The 17,997-nt window shown below is 39.0% G+C and overlaps 1 protein-coding gene and 1 long non-coding RNA gene across 8 annotated transcripts in view; one reads left to right on the forward strand and one right to left on the reverse strand.

The window, feature by feature from the left end:
- ZZZ3 (zinc finger ZZ-type containing 3) overlaps nt 1-17,997 on the forward strand; it is a 42,097-nt gene that overhangs the window by 18,451 nt on the left and 5,649 nt on the right. For 4 of the 7 annotated variants that reach the window (XM_082227236.1, XM_082227238.1, XM_082227237.1 and 1 more), the window contains 8 exons: nt 8,103-8,241; nt 10,009-10,156; nt 10,229-10,347; nt 10,999-11,073; nt 11,234-11,335; nt 13,488-13,583; nt 15,239-15,391; nt 17,678-17,812. In XM_082227236.1, coding sequence (XP_082083362.1) covers nt 8,103-8,241; nt 10,009-10,156; nt 10,229-10,347; nt 10,999-11,073; nt 11,234-11,335; nt 13,488-13,583; nt 15,239-15,391; nt 17,678-17,812 — 967 coding nt within the window. The remainder of the gene's footprint in view (nt 1-8,102; nt 8,242-10,008; nt 10,157-10,228; nt 10,348-10,998; nt 11,074-11,233; nt 11,336-13,487; nt 13,584-15,238; nt 15,392-17,677; nt 17,813-17,997) is intronic. The other 3 variants (XM_082227240.1, XM_082227241.1, XM_082227242.1) reach the window with 3 other exon arrangements.
- On the reverse strand, nt 6,407-8,096 carry LOC309534863. The gene is made up of 2 exons (XR_014220902.1): nt 7,199-8,096; nt 6,407-7,165 (listed from the first exon to the last, which is right to left on the reverse strand). It is a non-coding gene; the product is annotated as an uncharacterized lncRNA (long non-coding RNA).

The following is a 17,997-nucleotide window of genomic DNA, read 5'->3' on the forward strand; positions in this document are numbered from 1 at the left end:
AATATGTAAATAACCCAAGACCTTGTTTATGCAACAAGAAATATTAAGTTACTTTGAATTAACATGTACTTTTGAGATTTGGAGTATGTTAAGAATGTCTTCCTATTCTTGGAGTTAAACATTTTGTCACTGTTTATTTAGTTGCATTCTCAGTACTGAATAGCTAAAGTATTAAAGGCCAGTTAAAAGGCTAATTTTCTGATGAACAGAGAAACATGATTATTTTCTAGCAATAAATATGGTTTTGTACATTCAGTTGTAACTTTGGACATTGTGACGCAGAAGTAGCAGATGATTGTCTTTCATCTCTGGGATCAGTGACTGTATTATTACTTTTGGAGTCACATCACTTAAAATGGATGTTTTTACTGCTGGAATTAGATAATGTGCTTTGAATAAAAGCAATTGGATTAGAATAGTGTTTTTTCCTGTTAACATTTTGTGGAAATAACTGCAATAACAACAATTGGCTGAAGTTTATTTTTCCTCATAAGAATTTGAAACATATTTACAGCTTGACGTTTTTAAGTTACGCTTTCTGTAAATGGATGTTTCCCCATTGTGATCTTTTCTCAGTGAATGCATAATTTTGAAGCGGAAATGAACTGCTGGAAGTCAGATGTGGACTGAAAGGCCATATCAAACCTTGTTTGTGTGCTAGATATGTTTTAGTGGTTAACAGTTGTTGACAAAGTGAAGTTGGATTTATGTTTATTTTTTTAAAAGAACAGTGTTGCACCTTACAAAAAACTTTAGTTTTTGTTTGGGACATGTTCAGTCAGCACATAAAAGTTGAATACTTGTTCCAAGCCAAAAGCATTGCCTTTGGTGAAGCTGGTACTTGTATATCTGATGATTGTGCTGTCACCAAGGGATTTGCGTGTTTACCGGTATACCTTTTTTGTTGATGATGATATATTTTTTTATATCCCACTTTTCTCCCAGACTGGGATTGAAGGTGGTTTACACAAATTAAAACAACACAGAAAAAATATATACCGGTAGTTAGCTAAAAACATATAAAAGATAATACTTATTCCCAGAACATGCAGAGAAATGAAGACAAAGCCTTAGGCTGCTGGGGAAGTAACCAGGTGAGGAGCCTTAGAGAGCAATGGGAAGGTGGGGACCTCTAGTCCTTGCAACTGCCTCATTGGGGCAAGGCCTCTTGGGCAGAGTAGCTGTGATCACTAGGCCTGTGCTGTTTTGGCTTATTTGAATAAAGAGTTAACTTTACTGACACCAGGTGGTTTATTGCTGACCTAACCCTTACTCCAGCTACTTTGAATTGTGTCCAAAAACAGACGAGTGCCTGGAAGTAGTCAGTGGAGTTATTGTAACAAGGGAATCATATGTTCCCTATAACCGGCCCCTGTTAACTGCCTGGCTGCAGCTCTTTGGGCCAGTTGGAGTTTATGAGCACTTTTCAAAGGCAGCCCCACATAGAGTGTGCTACAGTAATCCAAACACAATGTAAATAAGGTGTGTGTCTTACTGTGGCCAGATCAGACATCTGCAGGAGTGGGTGCACCAGCTTTAACTGTGCAAATGCACTTCTGGCCATCTGGGCATCCAGGCTCAGGACTGAATCCAGAAGCATACCCACACTGTGAACCTGAGTTTTCAAGGGCAGTGTTACTCCATCCAGTACAGGCTGAATCCATATTCACTGTTCTGGCTTCCGACTGATCACGCGTACCTCTGTCTTGTCTGGATTAAGTTCCATTACTGATGGCACACCAGTTTATAACTGAGACAATTTAGAACAGTGTCTCCAAATCCCATCCAGCAGAACCAACTGGGACATACACTGGGAATTGGACAAGGGAAGTATGTCAAAAGCTGCCTCTGTCCTATAACTAGGCCTAAAACCAGATTGAAATTGATCTAGGTGTTCCATCTCATCCAGAAACCCCTGGAGCCTGAGATGCCAGTATACACTCTAGTACCTTGCCCAGAAATGGGATATTGTTGAATTGTTTGAAAGGTTGGATAAATGGTAGCTGCTGCTTTTTAGAATGTTTCATAGATACTGTACATATGGATTAATATCTCATAGTCATCTCAGCAGGCACCTTTTATTTTAGCCTTTAAACATTTGCTGAAAACTTTTCTATGTCACTAGGCTTAGGAAGCCAATTAATAGCTTTTGTAATAGCTGATTATCTGTGATTTTATTTTTTATATGTTTTTTATTGTATAGATATAATTGTTGTAAACTGCTTTGATATTTATTAATGAAATCACTATAGAAGTATTTTTTATACATAAATATTTTTTGGAATATGTTGGTTACAACAGCTCTGGCTGCTCTGTAGAAGGCAAAAAGAATAAAATGTGTGTATTTTTTATGGCCAAATCCTTTTTTTCTGATTTTATTTCCTCTAGATGGAAAAAAGATGCTTTCTTCCCCCCCTTTTTTTTGTAAAAATAACTTTGTGTGTATGTGTAAAGAGAGGACTTGTTACTTCATTTCATTCTTGGATTAATTTCAAAGATTCTCCCTCCCAATAACCCCAACTTTAGAACCAATTGTGTGTGCCAGAATTCACTTTGAAACACATGAAGTAATAAAAAGGATAATGGTTTTAAACATGTTCAGAGTACTTTGTTTCTCATCAGTAAATGAACAAAATGCAATAACAGAACTAAATAATTTGGGAGGGCAGGATTCTCAGTTTGGGCCTAATGAAGCCAATCTTCTCATAGGCAAAAAGCTTTGGAATAAGTTATCTATCATGTGACTAATAATTACTGATTCTTATTCCACTTGTCTACTAAAAGTTCTCAAAGGCAAGTCCAACTTAGTTTTCCCGACTAAACTGTTAAAAGACTAGAATAGCAAATATCTCATAAAATATGTTTCCTTGATCAACAGCCTGGTTTGGATGGTTATATATCTGCTCTCTATATTCTGAATCATCCTCTAAATTTCTTTTAGTTCAGAGAGACCACTACACCTGGAATTGAGCTCTGCTCTTCACCAGCTCATATAACTTTTAAACACCTTTTCCATTTGTTCCTGTTTACAAATGCTGGTGCTGGAGTGGAGCATTATTCCAGGGTTTGGCTTCCAACCCAGCCTAGCCCAATTTGCAATGTTTCTTCAATAGACATGCATTTAACAGGGTTATTTTTCCGATAACCAGTAATGATTGTCTGGAAAATACTGGAACTGATATATATATTTACTAAATTTTGAAAACCGACTGCAGACAGAATGTTACTGATTTTCTAACTACGGTTAGGAAATTATTGACACCCCATAGGCTTCTACATACCTTTACCACTTGTGTGCAACTTCCCCTCACTTCTCTTTTCAGAATTACGTCTATACTGGTGTTAATTCTAACATCCCACTTCTAATCACGTGTATGCTTTTATCTCTTGTTTTGAGCTCTCCATGGTTGCTATTACCATGAATGCAACCTTAAACTGCACTATAGTCATATCTGAAAAGGGAATGAGGGAAGGGATTTTGGTGTGAAAGAAGATGGTGTGAGAAGTGAATGAGCCTACTGGGAGCTTTCAGTCTCACAAATGTGGTAAAGGGATCAGGAACACTATGTCTGTCCTGGTACCAGTGGTTTATCATCCTCTTAAAATGCTCCACAAATTGTATTTTCTGTTTTACCTTGCTGTCGTTGCTTATTGTTCTCCAGTCTCGGTTTTAAAGTGTGTTAAATAAATAATTAGTGTATACACAATTAATATTGTGATTCCACAGCAGGAAACAAAATAATTGCTTGAAATAGCAGAATCAACTAAAAAATAATGAAACATTTCCCTTGAGATACAGGATGTGCCTTGTATAAACTTATGCAGGAAGTTCATGACTCTTATGTTCTAAGTGAGCCACCTCTGTGCTTTATCAGAACAAACACTACATCTGTCACATTAGCCTGTTAGTATATTACAAAAGATGTTATGTTTGTTCCATTTTAAATTTATAATACGCTTGGTCTCATCATAAGAATAAAAATAGACATTCATATGTTGCATTTTCAAAACAGGTTATACCCTAACTTCTGATTTATGAAGTATGAATATTTTAACAGTATAGAGTCTTATCTGAGCGCGGCACCCCATAATCGCCTTTGACTGGACTTAACTGTCCAGAGGTTCTTTAGCTTTTTCCTTTACTCTGTTAGTTAATGTTGAATGAGGAGAATCTTATTTTTCTTGACTAGAGAAGCAAAGATTTATTAAAATGGGCATTCAGTTCTACCATTGATAGATTAACTTCATACTGTCAGTATGAAGACAATTTTTGAAGCATTTACTTGTTGGAGATAGTGTTTAGCTTTCTTTTTATGGGTTTTTCATCTATCATCTGTTATCATGATGATACAGAAAAAAGACTTATTTAAATGTCCTGTTGTGATAATTCCCTACATAAATATATGAATCAGAAAGTGAAGCATAGAATTCAGTTGTGCTGCTGATAATATAGCAGTAGTTTTATGAGTCCATGCAATTTCATAGCAGTCCTTACATATGTATGGTTCTTTTTTGGTGTTGCCAGGATTTTGATTCTCGTAAGAAAAAAAGGCAGTTGTAATGAGTTAAGTATTTTGTGTTTTAAACTTCGTTTCAGTTGCATTAGTATTTAATCGTTATGTGAGCCACCTGTGGCAGATGTGTGGTGGAATGGCATAATATATATGTATTCAAAATGATGTTTTGAGATTAAGTTTGTTAGCTTTTGTGTTGGCAAAAAAGTTAATTGTGTTACAGTTGTAAGATTGGAAACCTTGCCTAGGATGAAAAAAGAATTTTATTTAGAATACTAATGAGGTTACTAGCTTTCAATACTTACCATATGATTGTGTGAATGTATCTTTGAGGTGGATCCAGAGATATACCCGTGGGTGAGGTGGAAAGTGACTTTTCCACCCCATCCTCTCCCAGACAGTCTTCTGAAAAGGCTTCTCAATTCCTTTGCTGAATGGGGTTAGATGTGGTATGGGAGACGAAGGGGAAAGATTGTGGAAAATCTCTGCTCACAGAGATGCTTTCACACCTTTCTGCAATCTTCCTCTTCTGCCACACCACATTGGGGATCACTTAGGGGCTCTCCATATGTGGTAGCCACTGCAGGGGGACCTCTAATTTTTTGTTAACCTCAATGGTTCTTCAACCAGCAGGTAGGCTGGTTGATCTTTGCAAAACACACCCAATGCCTATGCTGAACCAGTTGCATCTGTAATCATTAAAGTTGTGGCCTAATTTGAATCCAGCATGTGTTTCCTGTTCCCTTTCTTTTGTCTGTGCACTCCACCTCTGCCTCACTGTGCCTGGGCCCACAAAACAGTAGACAGCAGTGTAAGAACATTTTAAAGGAAGCACTGCGGCAATAAATAGTTCAGGAGTCCCCTGGCCCATGTATGAGTGCCTACTGGGTATGTAGCCTTGTGCTTCTCTGTAGATTCAGCTGTCTTCTTTGGCCCTAGGAAGGAAACACATTTTCTATCTGCCCTTGGGGCAATCTGAAATTATTAGTATAATGAAAATGACTAATTATAAACAGATTTTAATTATTTGGACTGACGGATTGCTTTGTAAAAATAAAGTTGCCTGATAGACCGCTTAACCCACAGCAGCTTAAATATAAATCACATAAAATAGTTTATTGAACTAAGTCAGCTGAGAAACTAATTCTTCTACTGCAAACTATGTTGGAATTTTGACTGTAAAAAAAGGACTATATGATCTTTCAGATAATTAGAAGGCAGACTTAAAAATGCAAAACATATGTGAAATCTTTACTAGTTCATTTCATGGGTTGTTAGACCTGAGAACTGTGGTATTGCTCATAACAAGCAATCAAAGAAGACGGTATTACTTCTAAGATTGCTTTCAGAATCCCTATGTGCAAAACCCCTGTGCAAATATTAGTGAGTAACTAATTCAATGTGCATGTAGAGAGGCTGTGCATGAATTCCCATATAGACTTTGTCAGACAGTAGTTTCTGTAAGGATTGAACCTTATATGGAAATCCAGAACTGGCTATTTTTTGCGTTCTTTTCTTAGTCCCCTCTTCTCATTCCTCTGTGTCCAATGTGATAATGAGGCATATCCTACATTCCAACAACTTTAGGATCTCTCATTAGTGATTCACTTTTTCCTTTCCTGTTGACTGCTCCTGCTATGGAAGGAAGTGAATGCCTATATTAGGAATTCATCCAGTTATTTAAATTAACTACCCTTGGCAAAGGCTTGGCCAGTAGCTTGTCTGGGAAAGCCATTCAAATGTCAGCATATTTCTTCTCACATGAGATGGAAATCAAATTGTTGCATAAAACATTTCTAGCTGGACGCACTTCATGTTTATTTAGCTACAATGAACACACCAAGATTCCTGAGTATTCAGCCTAAGATGTAAATATGTTGATTTTTTTTTTCCAATAGTAATGGGAAAATATTCCAATTTTGCACCATTAGGTATGTATTCCTTGTTGGGTTTGTTTTATCATATGTTTAGACAATTATATATAGGAACAATTATGCACATGCAAGTTTCTTTTCCTGTTGCTTCAGTGTCATAATTATTCAGGCCCGTCCACACAGGAGTTGTATATGTTTGTATAAACTATAAAAAGTAGCTACCCTCTGTGAATATGTATTTGCAAGGCTTGTAGTCTAACATATTGTTAGAAAAACAGTTATCCTCTTGGGATTTGTGCCTATTAAGCCAGTTAAGTACTGCTTTTATTAATGTGCTTAATAGTATTGCTAAGCAAAAACAATGCTTTCCTTTTGCTAAAAATAAATAAATCCTGTGAACATGTATGAACTCCTAAGATGTCAATGCAAAAGAATTATTCTTTCTGTGAGACAGCAGTGTAAGCAAGAACTCATTATTCTTGCTTTAGGAAATAATAATAATAATAATTTATTATTTATACCCTGCCCATCTGGCTGGTTTTCCCCAGCCACTCTGGGTGGCTTCCAACAAAACATTAAAAACACAATAAAACATCAAACATTTAAAACTTTGCTAAATAGGGCTGCCTACAGATGTCTTCTAAAAGTCAGATAGTTGTTTATTTCCTTGACATCTAATGGGAGTGCATTCCGCACAGCGGGCGCCACTACCAAGAAGGCCCTCTGCCTGGTTCCCTGTAACCTCACTTCTCGCAGTGAGGGAACCGCCAGAAGGCCCTCAGAGTTGGACCTCAGTGTCCGGGCTGACACATGTCAGAACTCTGCATTTGTGTGGGTGTGAAGACATACACTCACAATAATACTGAAGATATGAACCATTAACGATGCAGATAGGAAGTAACTTGAGGCATGTCTTTGGTAAGACAAAGCAAAAGAAATAAGATATAATAGCTTTCAGTATAAATAAGATATCAACATGAATTGCATCACTGAAAAGTGAACTATACCATCCATGCAAATGTGTATAACAGAGCCTTGGCTCTGTCCTGAGGCTGCTTTATCATTAAAAGAAACACAAACAGTGGACTGAGACCTGCAGTAGGCCTTGGACCGCTTTCAGATGGGGCTCAGTCCACAGCCTGCCCAGTGCCTGCTCACTTAGTCTGCCCCACCCCCTAGCTATGCCAAAATCTTTTGCCAGGCAAGGTTTTGTGGTATATTTTTGGGAGTGGGGGAAAATTAACTCAGATTAAACTCGTTGACTATGATAGATAGATAGATAGATAGATAGATAGATAGATAGATAGATACTTAGATACTTCCTTTGCCCAGGTATCAGAGTGATACTAGTCTAGTATGTTGGAACCATATTTATAGTGGCAGGTAGAAATAAACATACTGTGCAGCAAGAAGAAAAAAGTCATTGTTTTATGGCTTACTCAGCATCCAGTTTTTTATACTCATTATGTGTTTTTGCTGATATTTCTATAAAGCAGTCAATCCTACCACTATTTCAGATTAAAAGAACTTCTGACACACATTCTATTGGTGCACTTAAAAAATTACTTTTAATATATGCAGTCCTGTTTAAAATAATTTGCTTTGTTTGAGTCTTTCAGATAAGTGTGCTGAGGTTTTAGGGTTTCCCCCCTCCTTTTGCTTTGGTTATTGTGCATAGAAATCTGTAGTGAGTTGTTTCCCTTTGTCTCTGTAGTTATCAGAGACTGTTACAGACGATTGCGGTACTCGAGGCTCAGCGCACTCAAGCAGTTCAAGATCTTGAGAGTTTAGGCAGACACCAGAGAGAAGCGCTGAAAGATCCCATTGGATTTGTGGAAAGTCTCCAAAAGAAGGTATTGCAGTGGGAATTTTTAAGCACCCCTGAGAGATGTTTGATAACGAATAATTCATCTCCTGTAGACAAGTCCGTGTAAATGGTAGAATTAGGGGAAAACATGGTCTTTCTATAAGACACAGGCAATTAGAGCTTCTTGAGTCTGTTACCTTCTCAAATACATTGTTTGTTCAAAACTGTGCTTGTGAAGATTTTGTAATGAGGTTGTAATGTTGGTTGAGGGCCTGTCAGATCTAATAGGTAAGGGCAAGAGTTTCCATTCTTCTTCCCTTAACTTGTCTTTTCCCAAATTCCCCACTTGGGGCTGGTTCTTCTGATTCAGGGCCTCCCGTGCACTCAGGTAGCCGAGGTATGAAATGGTTCTCCATACTGTGCCCAACTCCCAATTTGTTTGGCAGTTTCAATTAAGCTGTCTATAAAAGCCACCACTCTCCGTAACTGAGGGGCAGAGGCAGCCATTTCTCCTGACTCCATACCTCCTTTAACCATCAATGACATGTTCAGTGGCCTCCATATCCTTTCATGCTATAGACAGCGCCAATGCTTCTTGTTGTTGGGTTTTTAAATGGCCCCTTAACATCCCAGCTACAATTCACCCAGGGGTGACACTGAAACATTGTGGTAGAAAATGGAGTTTATGCCTCTCCCACATCCATGTCCCTCTCCAGATAGCTTTCAGTGTAAACTCAGCCCTTCACTCCTGATCTTATGAAGCCCTCTTACAGCCTGGGCACACGGGCACCAGGAACTCGATATTATCAGGGTTCCCGATTGTAAGGTTCCTGAATGGAAGCCCCTTACAGACTTCTGTGCTAAAGGCTAAAAGGACGAGTGTGGTGGGAATGGGCACTCTTGACATGGTTCAGGATTTTGGGGTAATGGTTGGTACAGACACCTAGTCTCTTCCTGCTCCCCTTGCCCTCACGTATTTAGACTGAACATTTGAAGAAGGCTTCTCATTGCAAAATTTCTGCAGAGAAAAACACAACATCTCCATGTGACCAGGTGTTCATGCATAGGATTTGGTTCACACTGAAAGCTGTCTGCAGGTGGGGAATAGGTTGCATGCTCACACCAATGTCCCACCACGCTGTTTTAGGGTTATTTGCCACCCCTCGTTGAATGTATGCTGCAGCATTGTAACTCCTCCTGCTTGTCATTGACAGTTAATTTACTTCTGATTTTGCAGAGAAAGTTTAGATGTCCTAGCAAAGAGAACTAGCAATTGAGCTGTATGATGCAGTCATGAGAAAGCAGAAGTGTCTGTTTCAGGCCAGTCTGTAGATGTTTTTGTGGAACATACTGCCATTGATTACAATTGAATTATTAAGGGAAGAGCATATAGTGAGTGAGTTGTAGGGGGAAATATCCACACACATTCTGAAGATGTTTTTGACCAACTGTGGTATGTTCTTTAATTTCTATTTCCTGGTCTCCTCCCTGTCTCTCTTAATATGCTATATTTGCGCACAGACTAAAATTTGATGGGAAATCATGCTTTCTATTTAGCTAACAAAAGACAGTAAGAGGAGATGACTGTCACTGTTTTAAACATGATCTCCAACAAGCCATCATTTCCCATTCCCCTACATATTTTATATGCTTCCCTGTGTATTACTGTGGACGAGTTCCTTTTAAAATGTGGAAATACAGTAAAACATGGGTTACTTTAAAACAGGCTCATATTAGTTTCATATTGCATCATTTGAAAGTGTGCTTTGTGTGTATTTGTGAACTCTTTTCTTCATAATTTTGACTTTTTCAGGTTGACGTAGGGCTTCCATATCCACAGAGAGTTGTTCAGCTGCCAGATATATCCTGGGACCAATATACTACAAGCCTTGGGAATTTTGAAAGAGAATTCAAAAATCGAAAGCGTAACAGTAGACGAGCAAAACTTATTTTTGATAAAGGTAAGTAAATAACTATGTCATGGTGGTGGGGCACTCTAATGCTCTTTAATAATTATTTTCTATTATTTTCAGTAGGTTTACCTGTAAGACCAAAAAGCCCTTTGGATCTCAGAAAGGATGGAGAGGCAACTTCGTACTCTGTCTTGCCTTTCAGTGATTGTCCAGAAGCTTCAGCAAACAACCGTCCGCAGGTAAATACTACCAAAAATAAGACAGAAGCTATTTTCAGGATTTTATAAAACAGCATTTTCAATAGTTGTACAGTGGTGCCTCGCAAGACGAAAAGAATCCGTTCCGCGAGTCTCTTCGTCTTGCGGTTTTTTCGTCTTGCGAAGCAAGCCCATTAGCGGATTAGCGCTATTAGCGGGCTTAGCGGATCAGCTGTTAAGCGGCTTAGCGGATCAGCTGATAAGCGGATCAGATGTTAAGTGGCTTAGCGGATCAGCTGATAAGCGGCTTAGCGGCTTAGGATCAGCTGTTAAGCAGCTTAGCGGCTTGGGAAAAAGGGGGGGATGGAAAAAAACCCCGCAGGAACTCGCAAGACATTTTCATCTTGTGAAGCAAGCCCATAGGAAATTCGTTTTGCAAAGCACCTCCAAAACGGAAAACCCTTTCGTCTAGCGGGTTTTCCGTCTTGCGAGGCATTCGCCTTGTGGGGCACCACTGTAATGAATTCAAAGGCACCAGTTTCAAATACCTGCCCATGGGGAATATTTATTTTAATGTGAAAATTTAGATGATTTGCTTAGTCATTCATTGAGTAAACTCTGGTTTTGTTTGAATTAAATCCAGTTAAATGAACTTCTCTAAAGTCTTGTCCCATGTTATGTACTGTATTTAAGCAGATGATAAGAGGGCGACTTTGTGATGAGACCAAACCTGAAACTTTTAATCAGCTGTGGAGTACAGAAGAACAGGTAATGGAAAATGAGGCTAGCAGAATCATACAATTCTATAATGTTAATTTGGCTTTTGCATTGTATTCCCCACCCCTGCCCACCCCCATTAATGAATAAGTGGAGCTCTCTTTTGTGAAACATTAATTGGTATTTATGACCTACTTTGTGATTGCTTCAGAAAAAGCTTGAATTACTACTCCTGAAATATCCACCAGAAGAAATAGAATCTCGACGATGGCAGAAAATAGCTGATGAACTGGGAAACAGAACTGCGAAGCAGGTAATAGGGAGCAACACTTGTTTGAGGTCTGTGCAGCCCAACAGGCGGGTTTTGTGCCTGTGTAAAACAAGCCAGAGAACTAGGGGTAGATATCCAATCCCTGGTGCAGAAGCTTGAAGAAGTGCAACAGGTGCCTTCCTGCTCAGTTCTCTTCTCATTGCCCCAACAGACTCTCATCTGTTGCTTTTGCTAAGAGTTGCTTTCATAGGTTATACAATTTCTTCTGGAGTGGTGAGAAGAATACCAGTGGGTGGCAATCAATTTTATCTTGAACCATATTTTCAACAAAATCTACTCAAATTATCAATTTGTCTCTTCCCAGTAATGAGCTACTATCAAAGCTAAACAGCAGAGTTCTTTCATACGAATAGCACAGAGGCTTCAGAATTATATTCCTATATAATGTCCACCGAGAACCTAGTTTTTTAACACCGGTATTATTAGTTTGTTGTTCTTTCAAATTAATTAATGAATTAGTAGGTATTAGTAAGAAAACTCTGGTCCTAAGCCTTCACTGCCTTGGGGGATCCTGTTGTCTGAGCAGGACCTCTATGCACACTACTCTGGCTTGCGCCCCAGGGAGGTCACTTAGGTGCTGCTAATGCAGCAGCTTGACGTCATCCCTGGAGGCGTACTCCATTGTCTCATGAGACTGACAGATGCCAACAAGTTAGGTATGCTATCAGTGGCAAGCATCCCCCCCCCCAATAATCCTTTAATGGTACCAGCTCTCTAGTAAACTTTGTCTGCAAAGTACATGAAAAATGGCAAATTTCAGATTTTCGGGTTGTTGCATTGCACCTAGAGTAAAATTATAAATGTGTGAAAAGGATTTTTATCCTAGACTGAAGAAAATTCATTTATCTCCTTTGATTAAAATTAGAGTTGACTGCATACCACAATGCGTTATAATTACATTGGTACCTTGGGTTAAGTACTTAATTCGTTCCGGAGGTCCGTTCTTAACCTGAAACCGTTCTTAACCTGAAGCACCACTTTAGCTAACGGGGCCTCCTGCTGCTGCGCTGCCAGACCACGATTTATGTTCTCATCCTGAAGCAAAGTTCTTAACCTGAGGCACTATTTCTTGGTTAGCGGAGTCTATAACCTGAAGCGTATGTAACCTGAAGCGTATGTAACCCGAGGTATCACTGTAGTTTGAAGGCGCATCTGGAATATTTTTTAATTTGAAACTTGCATTTTCCTCACTTACTCATTTATTAAATTTCTATACCTTTCTCAAAACGAAGCCCCGAAGCCCACATTTTGCTGATGAGCAGAGTACAATTTAATATTTCTTGCAATATTTTCTCTTTTGTAACCAGATTCACAACTAAGAGGCAACCAATAATGCCCTATGATATGAATGCAATGTAGCATTATATTAGGAACTTCTAGTCCTTCCCCCTTAAGACATTTTATATGTCCTAGATCTTTTCCTGGCCACAATACATTCATTAAATAGGTTTCCTCATAATCTGAAAATATTGGTATCCTATTAAATAGGAATTTAGAGAGAATATTTCATATTTTAAATAATCCTGAATTGAATATATATTGTTCTGATCTTGTTGAAGGACAGAATGAAAAATAATCTGTAACCTCTTACTTTGCTAATTTAGCAAATTAAAAAGCTTTATTCCATAACTTTTTGGTATCTGTGGCTCTGTATGTTCACTATTTAAATGCTTTTAAGCACTAGCAATATTGGGCAGATATCGCGGAACATGGAGGTGACAATGTCTTTATACAAGTTACAGACAAAATTAAGTAGGGGATTAGGGAGGAGGAGTAGAAGCAATCTGGGAAAGTGAGTGACAAATGGGCAAACAGTGCTCTGTAAGGGCTTTGCAAATGAAGCTGTTCTTGATGACGGATTTGAAGAAGAGTGCGAAGTGTTCTTATGAATAGGGAAGAGGGCATGGCTTTAAGTGTATGGAGCAGCATGGCAGCTAGGAACTTACGAGTGGCACATTTGTAAAGTAGATAATGTTCACTATGTCTCTGTTAAATGTTTAAGGTAACATTACCAGCTGTCATCCATCTCTCATGTTTTTACCTTTTTAAATACAAAACATAGCTTACTAATTGGTATTAATGTTTAGAATTAGTGCCCATATGTATTTTTAAAAATCTGTTTTCACTCTTTCAGGTTGCCAGCAGAGTGCAAAAGTATTTTATAAAACTGACTAAGGCTGGTATTCCAGTTCCAGGCAGAACTCCAAACTTGTATTTTTACTCCAAAAAGGTAATTGCTAGAATATTTCACATCTGTTTCTGGCGTTTAGATAAAAATACATTTGTGGAAAACATGAATGGTGCTTTATCAGCACATTTTACTTGTTTGTTTGTTTGTTTGTTTGTTTGCTTGCTTGCTTGCTTTGGAAGAAATTTTCAGAAAGAGTAGCCTCTCCATAGTGGTCAAAGATACCAAATTTCAGACTGATCAAGGGGCTTTTGTGCTGGACACCATTTTATTATGATTAAAAAACAAAACCCCAAATATCAATAACTTTTTTTTTTTGAGGGGGGATTAGATGCAATTTGGAGACAAGACCCCCCCTTTTTAAGGATGAATCATGCCAAATTTCAGAAGGATACCTTCAGAGGTATCGCACAATGTCAACCGTTACAATTGTAGCAGATGGCTTAAAAAGGAATCACTTCATCTTACCTAGTGCTTTGTGGACAATTAGACTGAAATTTACAGACATAGAGGTGTGCTGGGGCAAGAAACCCACCAAATTGAAGACAAATAGAACCAGGGAATTTTCGGAGTTAATCTGGGGGGATTAATTTTCCAGACTGACTTATTCCCTAGTGGTATAGAAGCAGAGGACTGGGAAATTTTCAGCAGTGTGTCACCAGTATGTTGTGTATTCACATTAAACCATAGTTTGTTTAAGAGATAATGGTTTAAAGCGCACTGTTGTATGTCTTGTTCATGTGTGTAATAAAACTGTACCATTCCAACACAAATTTATCCATGGCATTTTTTTCTTTCCCGCCTTGCTGTTTTTAGCTTACCTCTATTTGGTTTTTCCTTTCAATCCCTTCCCAAAATCTGATGATCACCAACCTGTCTGCTACCATAAATATCCAACAAATGGTTTAAAGTGGACATTCAGTGGAATATCAGAGCAGCAGATCCACAGTTTCATACCATGCCCAGCCAGGGTAGGAGGTGGAGGCCTTTTCCTCACCCCCTCACCTCTAGGCTAGTATGACTGAGAGGCTCTTCCTTCTGTGGATTTGTGGAGCTTTGGGTGCTACACAGTGGCATTTTCCCTTCTTCGTTACTTAAATTCTGTTTTTAAACCAATTATTAAACGTTTTGGTTTAAAGCACCCTGTTTGCATTGGTTCTGAAGAGCCTTGTTGATCGCTTACACAAATCGTTTTATTTGTGGGATTTTGTAAATAGGGAAGCGGGAGTGTTCCACTTAATTACTTAATCAGATTTTCAGCCAGTTTTTGGTAAAACGATTTCTTGTTTTCAGAATTCATCAGTGTTTTGACCATATGTTGTAATAATGTCTTTATAATGAAAATTAGAAGTAATGTGGTGGTTCTTTTTCACTGCATTTCAAACAGCATTTGTTTGTTGTACTCGTCAGCAGTTTGATGTGTATCTAAATTGCCTGTGAATGTCCACAGAAGTGGGCCGAGACACGGCGAGGATGCCTTTTCCTGATGAGTATTCAATTCATGTTGAAGCTGGTTTGGGGGAAGCGCATCAAAATGCAATATTTAACAAGAAACTACATGATAGATATGGATTGTGGCTAATGCTGTGTGTATACAGCTTCCCAAACCGATGGTGAGAACACATTGGATACTGTTAAAATGTTACGATGGTGGTTTCTTAATACCATTTCATAGATGGTGTGTTCTTCTGTTCTAGTCCTCCAGTAGAAGGCAACATCCTCTGAATAAACATCTCTTCAAGCCCTCAACTTTCATGACATCCCATGAACCTCCCGTGTATATGGACGAAGATGATGACAGATCAAGTTTTCATAGTCATTTAGGCAATGCAGCAGAGGAGGAATCATCGGTATATTTTTTATTCTAAGTAGATGATTATGCATGAAGGTGCTGAGAGTTAAGACAGCTCAAGGAATGCCTGTGTTGAGTAAAGCAAAATCTTCAATATAATAGGAACAGGTTTTCGGTGCCAAAAGTGTTGGGTAAAAGTGTATCTGTTTATTTTTCCTTTCCTTTCCAAACCCCCATGTGAGAGCTGAAAATACTTCTGCTTTAATCTTCAGCATCTTGCTACATTTCTTATGTGATTATTATTATTCAACAGACAAGGACAGATCTTCTTTGTACATGCAGGTCCTGCTGTCTGCCCACCCGCTATGTGAAAATTCAGTTATTACATAAAGAATTACATAAAGAATTATGCCCAAACCTTGCTATACACACTACAGATTCAGATATCCAGACAGCTGGAGTTTGCCTACTTGCTTACTTGTTTTGGGAAGAAACCATGCAGGGAGGAAGTGGGGAGAGAGATCAGATAAATCAGGGAGCAGGAGGGAGTGGACAAACCAGTTTCCCTTTTGTCTCTCTCTTGCTGGTTGGCTGCAGCCATTTCAGGAAGAAACTATGGAGGGAATGGGAGAGAGATCAGATAAATCACAGATTAGAAATGTTCCCATAGAAATCATTAGAAATTGTACTCATTTTGTGAACGCTTGCCAAATGAATGATTTCCAGAGAATTCATTGTGGTTGGTAAGCAGGATAACTCAGCGCTAGAGCTTTGAATTCACATCCCTCAGATACAGCTCTATAATTATAAGATGACATTGACTTTACTGTGAGGATTGCCTACAGTGATTCTGTGGCATGCAAGTGTAAGCGGTAGTCAGATAAAGAAATTTATCTTCCACAACTTCTCAGCTTGGAAATGGTTAGGTGCAGTCTTTCCAGCTCGACCAGACACATTGTTTTCATTCATGGCATTAGTTTATTTTCTGTCTGGATGTTCTGCTTCTATAAGAAAAAAGAGAACTAGGCCATTGCTGTAGTCCTAGGGATTGGATTGGATTTGATATCCCGCCTTTCACTCCCCTTCAGGAGTCTCAAAGCGGCTAACATTCTCCTTTCCCTTCCTCCCCCACAACAAACACTCTGTGAGGTGAGTGGGGCTGAGAGACTTCAAAGAAGTGTGACTGGCCCAAGGTCACCCAGCAGCTGCATGTGGAGGAGCGGAGGCGCGAACCCGGTTCCCCAGATTACGAGACTACTGCTCTTAACCACTACACCACACTGGCTCTCTCCACAAAGGCCAACTTACATCAGAGGCCTGGAAACAAAGGGTCACATCTAATGAAGCCCACCCACCTGGGCAATAAAAATGGACACTTTAGTCCATCCCTTCTGCTTTACCCCACCCTTGTGAGGAGCCAGAGGAGGCCTTCCACTTCCCTCACAGGTAGCGTCTCCTGCACGTACCTTCCACAGCATCTTCCACAGCATCTCTGCACTTTCTTGGGAGATAGCTCCATTGAACTCTGCCATCGGGGAGAACAAAGTGTGTTGTTTCTCAGGGCTCTCTCAGCAAGACAGGTGGCTTTTTTCAGAACATGACTTTTCTGCTTCTTCCTCTTCTACCGCTGTTCTTACTTCCCATGCATTTGTACATCCTGGACTACTTTTTATTTTGTAATAGGCAGCTTTGGTCAGAGATTGTCCTGCCTACCCTGAGAAGGGGACATAGAACAGGAGGCTGAAGAAAGCCACACAAATCCAAGTGTAATGTGATTTTGCTTTATGAGACATCTTGAGGGCTTTTAAAGGCAAAAGTCAGAGTAAAAATAAATCCCATAAACCTTCTCCTATTCTGCACCTCACATTGTAAAACTGCATTGAAGGATTTTGTTTGCTAGGTTTATCTTTAGTGAAAACAAATCTGTTCTCTATCACATTTCAAAGATTACATTAGAAGTCATGCAATACCCTATTAGAATTTTTCATTCTGTCTTGGTTGCATCTCTGCCTTCAGGGGACATTCTGTTTCTTCCTGTCTCAATAGTTCTTCAAAGCTTTCCAGCCACATTTCTCTCCTATTCCTAGCTATCAAAGGGTTTTTAGAGCTGATGAATGAATCTGATAACTTAAAAATCAAGCTCATGTTAATTTTTAAGAGGGAGAGGGGGAAATGTCTTTTCAGTAATGAAGCCATTCTAACATTTCTATTCTTAAATTTTGTCTTAGAGAGCAAAAAATAACAAAAATACTATTTTCCTTTAGCATATGTGGATCTGCTTAAACGGTTTGGATTCTTAATATTATTCATTCTCTCCCCCCCCTCCCTCCCTCCTCTTTAACAGGATGAAGAAAGTATCCCTGTAGCATATCGAGAATTACCAGAATACAAAGAGCTGCTTGAGCTAAAAAAGCTGAAGAAGCAGAAACTGCAGCACATGCGTGCCGAAAGTGGTTTTGTGCAACACATAGGCTTTAAGGTTAGTGAAGCTGGAGGGCTAAGTGGGAGCTTTCCTGCCAATCCTTTAGTCAACTTGGGTGGCAGGGTCATTGGATTAGAACAAGCGTAGTGTTTTAGAGTGGTCCATGCAAGATGAGTAAAACTAAAGAGAGATTGAGAAAAATTATAGCTGTTTTCGGGACCTAGCCTTCATGTTAGAAACTG

The sequence above is a fragment of the Podarcis vaucheri genome, assembly GCF_965113315.1.
Source record: "Podarcis vaucheri genome assembly, chromosome: 6".
Classification (NCBI taxonomy): domain Eukaryota; kingdom Metazoa; phylum Chordata; class Lepidosauria; order Squamata; family Lacertidae; genus Podarcis; species Podarcis vaucheri.